At 40.6% G+C, this 8,853-nt stretch overlaps 1 protein-coding gene across 7 annotated transcripts in view; it reads left to right on the top strand.

Moving 5' to 3' along the window:
* Positions 1 to 563: 563 nt before the first annotated feature.
* Positions 564 to 8,853, top strand: part of KIF21A (kinesin family member 21A) — a 95,949-nt gene continuing 87,659 nt past the window's right edge. For 4 of the 7 annotated variants that reach the window (XM_063307974.1, XM_063307970.1, XM_063307972.1 and 1 more), the window contains exon 1: positions 564 to 792. In XM_063307974.1, coding sequence (XP_063164044.1) covers positions 749 to 792 — 44 coding nt within the window. In that variant the 5' untranslated portion in view covers positions 564 to 748. The remainder of the gene's footprint in view (positions 793 to 8,853) is intronic. The other 3 variants (XM_063307971.1, XM_063307976.1, XM_063307975.1) reach the window with 1 other exon arrangement.

Below are 8,853 nucleotides of genomic sequence, written 5' to 3'. Positions count from 1 at the left end.
ACGGAGAATAAGGCCGCAATTTCCAATGGGAACGGGGGGGAGGCTAAAAATCGAGAGCAGCCTCTTCCCCTCCAAACAGACAAGGCCGCTCCGGGTATCAACACGCCCTCGCTCGCCCCCAAAATCGGAGCAGCTCCGGCTGAACCTGCGAGCTCGGCGTCTCCGCCCGCGGCGCCAGCGCGGAAAGGCGAGCGCGTGACTCCGCCCTGCCAGGAGCGGCGGCGGCGATGGCCGCGTTCGCCGGGGCGCCGCAAAGCGAGCAGACCGAGGCAGCGGCGAGAGGAGGGGCTTGGTTTCGCATTGCGGCTGGAGAGAAGCTGGAGCTGCCGCTGGGCGAGAGCCGCCGGCCGCTTGCAGCTTGCTGGTGCGCAGCGGCGGCTTGCAGAAATCCCGGGGCAGACGCCCGGCCCCTCGGCTAGTCCGCGCGCCCGAGAGCCGGAGTGGGCGGAGTGGGAAACTCGCCGTCGCGGCTGCCGCTACCTATTCATTCAGGCAGTCACCTAAAATGGCTGGAGCCAGCCGAAGGTGGTGGTGGTGGAGGAGAAGCTGAAGCTGCCACCGCCGCAGCAGCCGCCCACTTAAAACGCTCCGCGCTCTTCTCCTTCGCGGCGCGCAGGGCGGTGTTTTGGGGGCGCTGAGAGACCCCCCCTTGCTCTCCCCGTTTGGCTTTGCGGGTCTTTTTCAAAGCCTCTCCTACTCCAGGGTCTGTTCTTGTCCCCGAGCTGGGGCTTGCTCCAGCCTTTGAACCATGTCGACCGGCCAAGATGAGAGCTCCGTCCGAGTCGCCGTCAGGTGAGGCGCGCGTAAGCTTCGGCTCCAGAGCGCTGCTCGCTCCCGGATTGACCTGCGGGGTCTTAGCAGCGGGAGGTTGCAAAATAAGGGGTTTTTTGACGGGGGGGGAGAACGCCTGACTTGGGCCCGGGGGGAGTCTTGGGTCGGGGTCTTTTGGAGGCAGGCCTGCGAGGGAGACGGAGAAATAACTCGCAGGTCTGGGGTTGACCTTTCCGCTGCTGATTCTCGTGGCGGAGCTACCTTTGTGCGGCGCGACGCTCCATTGCTACCTAACGGCCTGCAGGGGAGGGTTGGTATGAGAAGAGGCCGTCTTGCAAGAACCCTTTGGCGAAGGAGGAGAATTGAAAAAAAGTTTCGCTCGAAACCGAGGTCGAAGTAGCTCCGTTTCGCGCACCTCCGTAAATACTGAGTACTGGGATGCTGCAAGGAAGGGCTTCTGTATCAATTGAAGCTGCTCCGTTTGCTCAGATTGTCGCTTTGCTTGCAGGTGGCGTAAGGGCTGTTAAGAAATCCGGACGGCTTTTAGAGGACGGTAGAGAATTTGAGTCTTTTTTTTTTTCTGCTGCCTTCTAGTGATCGTCCGGATATTTGCAGTCCAGATCTGGTAGCATTATTGTTAAACAGAGGAATTTGGTTTCCTTTATACGTTGTGCATTTAGTGTTAGAAGGTGTATTTGTTGTGCCGGAGAAATTTGGGGAGGGGTACTTTGGGTGTGCTCCACCGGCAGGTTTGCATCACTGGGAAAAAGGGAGGAGCTAAACGTTGAGCCTTGTCTGTAGAAATGCAAACAGAGGAATAGTATATTCCTATTTTACACTCACTGTTACATTCCATGTTACTCTGCTGTGTACACTGTGCTGAATGGCAGTCAAGGGACTTTGAAGATCTGTTGATGCTACTGTTGTTACAGGCCTGTGCTAGCAAATTGGCATTAACTGGATTGGGTAGTTGAAATTGCAAAAATACCAGAAAATACCAAATTGCATATGAGTAGTTTTATTCATGATGGAAAATTGCAACATCATTCTTCTGCACTAAAAATTAATGACATATTTATAGTAGAGCTTGCACATCAAGTAGGCTTCTGCCAACAATTTCCTGCCTTACCTAGTTTCTGTCCAAAACTAAAAGGATTTTTTTTTGTCTTGGTAATATTTCATTGTAGATTTTCAACAAATGAAACTAGAATATTTAAGTGTAGATTCTTCAGTTACATCTGGGTATAGTGCTTTGGCTGGTACCTGTTAGGAAGTTCAGTATGACACAACAGAGCTTCAGGCTTACTCCCTTCCTTGATGGCAGTCAAGCCCATTCAACTTGGGTGGCTTATTTCGGAAGAGAGGTGTATGTATTACACAATTTTTAATTTCACACTTGCAAGATTTGAGACAGATAGCTACCCCAAACATTATAATTCTGCTTCATCCTATATATGAAGATCTTGGTTGAAAAGGGCAAATAAATGAGCTGAGAGCAGAGTACATGTATTGCTCGGATCCATAAAAGGCTTTCGGGGCATTGCAGCAAACACTTTTATCAAGACCTTTGTGGTGTCATGTCAGCTTTATAGCCACCATGTTGTTCCCAAATGCTTGCATAGCATTTCCTGGCCTGATTCATTCTGTTGCTACATTATATACATCTTAACTACTTGGCATTTTTGTGTTACCTGAGTAGAAATAATAACTTGTTCACAAGACACAACCCTCCTATCTATATTTTTATCATGTGAAACAATACTAAAAACATGAGTTAAAATGACTTGTTGGGGTGGACTTGTTACCACAATAGTGTCATCCTGCTGCAAGACACAGATTTAATTTTCATTGTGGTATCATATACAAACATACATGGTATTGCCCAAGTGCTGGGTATGATGAACCTTGAAGAATTACCATGATGAGGCCACTGGCTTTTGATAATGCTTTTATTGCAAGGGAGTTTGGCAGCATTTCTCGAGCATGAAAGGGCAACGCCCAGTGAACAGTGAGATGAAACTCAGTGAGACAGTAAGCATTTATTTTTTCCCAAAGTGATGTGGTGGTGTCACGTTTATCCTGGCAATGAATTTCTGGGAACCTCATGCAGAGGGCAGAGAATTTTTTTTTTTTAAGAATTAAAATATGGCTGATGTGACAACTAGTGCCTTTTGATTTAAGAAGGTTTGGGTTCTACAGTGTACTTAGATTTTTTTCTACAATGTACTTAGATAATTCTGTTGTAGGACTGTTGTCTGATGCACATAACTATTGTAAGAAATAAGACCAAAATAATAATCCAGCATCCTTGAAATATGAAAACCTTTATTGCAGTTTTCATTTCAGAATGCAGCACAATCCAGCATTCTTAATATAAACCAACAAGATGTGACTGTGATAGGGTAACTGTGCTAGGTCCATGACACAAGATACTTTTAATGACCTTTCTGTCTCTGTTGCTGCTAGCATTGGAGCAGTATATCTGGGCTGTGATCCCATAGAAATCCACTGGATATATCTGACTCCTTGCATGTGGAAAGTAATAACAATTTTTAAAAAGAGGCTTCTTGACTTCACAGGTAGTCCTCACTTAACAACCATTCATTTAGTGATGGTTTGGACATATGATGGTGCTGAAAAAACTGACTTATGACTGTCACAGCGTCCCCCACAGTCACATGATCATGATTTTGGTGCTTGGCAACTGGTTCGCATTTATGACTGTCACTGTCCCGTGGTCACCATTTTTGACCTTTCTGGCCGGCTTCTGGCAAGCAAAATCAATGGGGAACTGCATGATTTGTTTAATGCCTGCAGTGATTCACTTAACAGCCACCACAAAAAAGTCATAAAATTGGGTCGGATTTGCTTAATGACTGCTTTGCTTAGCAACCAAAATTCTGGTGGTGTGATTGTTAAGCGAGGACTATTTGTATTACAGTATGGTTTTGAAACTCTGCAACTTCATTTTTAAGGGAGTGAAGGATGATGATGAACAAGTGAGGGAGTTCAGTGCAGTTGCCTAAGAAGTTTCAGCATTGATTCACATATCAGACGTGTGTGCTCGTGTTACCATGAAAAGTAGTTGCTTTGTGTATAAATAAAAGGGAAGGAGGCATACCATTCATTTTATTTTTAAAAAATGGACCCTGCAACCTACTATTTTATAATGATCTTTTAAATTTTCTCTTTTGTATATGACCTCAAACTAAGTTATTATACCAGAATAATAACTTCTCTACGAAAGCTAACTGAAAACAGCACCTGAAACTAATATATCATCAAAGAGAGGAAACATTAAAGCAGCAGAAACTGACATCAAGTCATAATTTTAGATTTCTTTCTTACATTATGGAATGACAAGTCAATTTCTGTTATTTGTACATTAGGTGCTCCGATTATTTGCTAAAGGCTCTCTGAGCCTTCACAATTCACTCAACAGGAATATCTGGTACATTACCCCATCATTACGTACAATATTCTGGAATAATTAGGTGTGCAAGATGATAGCTTCAGGGTTGCAATAATTGGAAAAGCTGGAACATTTTTCTTGATGCTTCATCATGCCAAGGTAGCATAACAAGTGTTGCATGTAGTGTTTTAGGAAAATATTTACTGACATTTAAATTCTGTGCAAATTTACAGAGAAACATAAATAGAATTGCAATCAAGCTCAAAGGTACTGTTGATATTCCTTCCACATAGTTGTGTCCCCCTTTACTAATATAGTTTAAGAACAAAATTTTTATCAACGAACCAATGAAATGCTTTGTTAATGGCTGCATCTCTTGTCTAATGAAGAAAGATCTTTGGAAGGGGAAATTCTGCATGCTGAATAACTATAAGATAAAATATCTAGCTTTAGAGCATCGCAATCCTGTATATCAAAACATTTTATTCTTCTCAATTCAAAAATTATAGACAAGGTCTCTTTGTAATTTTGGTGACAAAAAAGCTACATCTGGGATCATGTGTCCATTACATAACAAAAGAGCCTTTTGTTAACATTGTAATTGTTTTCAGTTTTCTTCAGCTTAAATATGCAATTTGTTTTGGAAGACTTTCACTGCCCATCTTTCTGACTGTATTAATCCCATTTGTATCCATTTGTACAAGAAATGACTGTATTTATTTGTCTTACCATAGCATTCACACAGTACTTCCTTTTTCTGTTATTATTGTACCTGCTTCCTATACTTATCCTCTAGTTTGCACTAAATTTCTTTGTTAAATTTTAAGTTCAATTTCTAATTGATACTGATCTCCCTCAACTTCATAATTAATTAACTTTAGAAATTGATTTTGCTTTTTATATATTGCAGTTATAAGCAGGTGGCACATATTCCGCAATTCTTCAGTCACCTTCTGTAAATATTAGTGCAGATGTTAGTATCTAGACAAGTCTGATTGATTGATAGATAGATAGATAGATAGATGACTTCTTAGTAACTTTGCATAGGATTCCAGCTTCAGTCACCCAACAATATGCTGTCAATGCCACAACAAAGGTTTAGACACTCGCTGGTAACAAGGATTGCTTGAATATCAGAAACATGAGTGAAAAGTTGCTAGTTTGATATCAGCATGAAACGTTTAGTTTAAGAAGAAATATATGTTATTTGAGAATAAGTCCACCTGATGGTCTTAGGGTGGAACTTAAAGTCATGTTTGGAGTTTCAGTAATTATTGTTTAACCTGTGTTCGTTTTGAGATCTGGATATGATTTTTGGCTTGCATTTCAAAGTCTTAATGAAACAGTTTTAAAATCTTTGTAATACTCCTTGTATTTTAATACACAAAGGAAGGGTACTTCATTGCATTTACTAATAGTTTTTGGCTTTAAGACACAGAATCTTAATTTGGGTTGTCTCATTCTAGTTTTTAATACTGTGCAAGCAAACATGGGTATAGTAATTAGAAAACAAATTGTCTAGCACTTCAGTCTTTAACTTTGTTGTCTTGTATCTGTGAACACCTTGAAGGGTATTTTTATGTGACACACACTGAGCATTTTTCAATTTCAGCAGATCAGTGTATTGAAGTATACAGAATAGTAGGTTATTGTTACTGCTTCATTCATAAAAGTTATGAATTTAAACTTCCACAATTATTTAGACCCCCCCACACACACAACAAACCAAGCTATTAGTAGAGAATGAAAATGTCAATGTAACCCATTGCAAGACATGGCTACAACTTTCTTCAGTAGAAATTGAATGACTCAGTAATTTAACATTGGAAGAGCACTCTAATTATGATCCAGAGTAGAAGCTCTTTGCTGCAGTTTCTCTTCTTTTCTTCTCCTTTATATTTGTCTCAAGAACCATGGAAGTTTCATTGCCTTTCCTTTTCCTGACAAGATTAGGGAATGTCTCCTCACAGAAAAGAATTGCTTGAGTGTGAACAATCAAGGTGCAAACCAGTCCTGAGGCAAATAGTGTCATAAAAAAGTATACAAGTAGTCCTTGCTTAGTGACCACAATTGGGACCGGCAACTCAGTCGCTACACGGCGCAGTTCAGCAGAAAATCACACGATCACAAATGGGTTTACGACCTTATTTCCCCTTCAGTCATTAAGCGAAGCAGCAGGGTCGCTAAGCAAAAAAATCACGTGACCACGACTTGTGATTTTATCTCTGCCTTCTCCATTAACACTGTTGCAGACTGGTTGTGAAGCATGCAAATAGTGATCACATGACTGTGGGATATTGTGATGGCCATAAATGCAAGGATTGTTTGCAAAGTCATTTTTTTTTAACCATCGTAACTTCAAATGGTCACTGCACGAGGCAGTCGGTAAGCAAGGGGTATCTGTAAGTGTGCAGCAGTGGAAACAACTCTGGTACTGTGGCAGGCAAAGGACTGGCCTGCCATTCAGGGGTAGAAGCATCCTAACTCTTAACTTGAGTTGGCTAAACAGAATAATTAGGAAAAGACTATTTTAGGAGTGTCTCCATGAATAAAAAGGAAACTTATTTCTTGCATGTACTGCAGTAGTTAAGTAGGTAATAGGTCTGTGCTGCACTTCAAAGGCAAAACATGCTTGGAGGGCACGGGGCATGAACTGTCATCAATTCCTTAAAGCAACTGTGCCTTTTCCCAGGAATATTAGTAGTCCCAGATTTGTAGGGAAACCTGTCTACAAAGCGTGCATGTAAAGAAGTAGAAAGCTTAGCAAGTGGTTCAACATCACACAGGAAGTGTAACAAGGAAATGTGATGCCCCGTTGTATGTAGAATGTAGTTATGGATACATATATAAGGAACATATAGAGTGACATTAGAAGTGTGTTGGTTGATGTTGTATATGTTTGTGTACTTTTCTATGTAGTTGATACTTGCTGGCTGAGAATATGAATGGTTTCCATGGATGATAGCTTATATGATGCAACATGGAATATGGATCTGAAAATTTATCAAAGACTATGGTAGTTTGATGGTAAATGGGAATGAACAATTGCAAGGTAAACATATATGTGGAAAAATTAGAGCAAGTAGAATATTTGTTTCTTGGTAGAGTGGTTATAAAGAAAGGAAAATGGACAGATTTCAAGACATGTAAGTGCTGGTTGAAAACTAGAGGTATTATGTTGTCTGTTGTGAATGTTTGTTGAAAGAACTGAAAATGAGCATTTACTAGAGCAGGTTTCTGCCCATGTTGTTACATAGAGGTGAGAGTTGGGCATGTCACATGAAACATAAAAGTAGGTTAATGCAATGGGAATGGGGTATTAGTGTGTGTAGTAAAAGATAGTCAAGAATGAATGGATGCTGTAAGTATTGGTGTAAACTACATTAAGTTAGATTACATATTCTTTAATCTGCTATTTACTTTCATGGTCTTCCTATGCTTTGCATAATGTTGCTTACCCAAAGGGGAACAGATTGAATATTTCACAGGCTTGTGCATGATCCCAGAGAAAGATATCTTTGGGTAATGCGTTATCACCCCCACATCCTCTGAAAGACCTTTTTGCTTTCTAATCCAAAGCACTGCAGAGCTTCTTGATTTAAGAATTCCACTCCTGATTTGGATTAGCATCTTTAGATAGTGTGGCTAATCTGTCAAGGTGTGTCTGTGGTGCATTCATTTGTTGTTGGGTTGAAAGGCACACTAAACAATTTCTGTTACCAGAGCACAAATTCAGAATATTCTTGCCATGTATCTCTATGAAGAATCAGCTGACTAGTGGAAACTTCTGTCTGCATTAGAAATCTTGTCATTTTCCCAGAAACATGTAAAAAAATGAAGGTAGGATAATTGGAGAAAACTCTGCCTTAGCTGTTTCATACAGTACTTCCCAGTATTTTTTTGGTTCAAATGTTTCACAGACACACCTTTGCTCTTTGAAGTTACTTCATTAGTGAATCTCATTGTTTAATACTGAAGCTGGGGTTCATCCTCCTATCCATAACTAGAACTATAGGATTCTTTTTAAATAGTCTAATGTATAATTAAAAGATCCTCCTTTGCCCTCCCTGTCTTCAGTTTTGCCCTCCCTTTTAATACTTCTATTAGAACATGTCCTTCTTAAATCAGGTACTTACCACCACAACAACAACTGCGATTGATCCTTGGTCTTTAGTCTTCTTCCAGGCATTGATACAGATCTGTTGAATGAAACCGAGTTACCATTACATGAATGACCGCGGAATTAGATTTCAAGAATGTCACCATGGCAATGACATTAAACAAGTGAAGCCTGAACGTATGGAAGTTTGCAAGCAGGACTCTAGTTTATAAATGTTGGTAAATGAAAGAGCTTCTCAAATATTTCACAGTTCTATAGGGATGGCAGGATTTTAGCTTTGAAAATTTTTGTGGCAAAATACCTCTGCTGTCTCTGTGTTTCATGTTTTTCTTAGCAAGAAACTGAATCCAGTTTATCCATATTTTACATTGAATGTGTCAGCCCCTTTTGTCCTTGCAAGTTTAGTAGAAGTTGCTGAATATGAGCACTCAGTATGGGTTTGATTTCTACAATTAGGACAGATATGACTAGTGAAGTTCAGTAATGATTGGAAGTATATGTTTTAGTGATTAGAAAGTTAAACTGAGTTCACATTAAATATTTACTACAA

This window comes from Candoia aspera, chromosome 7 (assembly GCF_035149785.1).
Source record: "Candoia aspera isolate rCanAsp1 chromosome 7, rCanAsp1.hap2, whole genome shotgun sequence".
Classification (NCBI taxonomy): Eukaryota; Metazoa; Chordata; class Lepidosauria; order Squamata; family Boidae; genus Candoia; species Candoia aspera.
The sequence above is the reverse complement of the archived record's forward strand: the minus strand, read 5'-3'. Positions and strand labels throughout refer to the sequence as shown.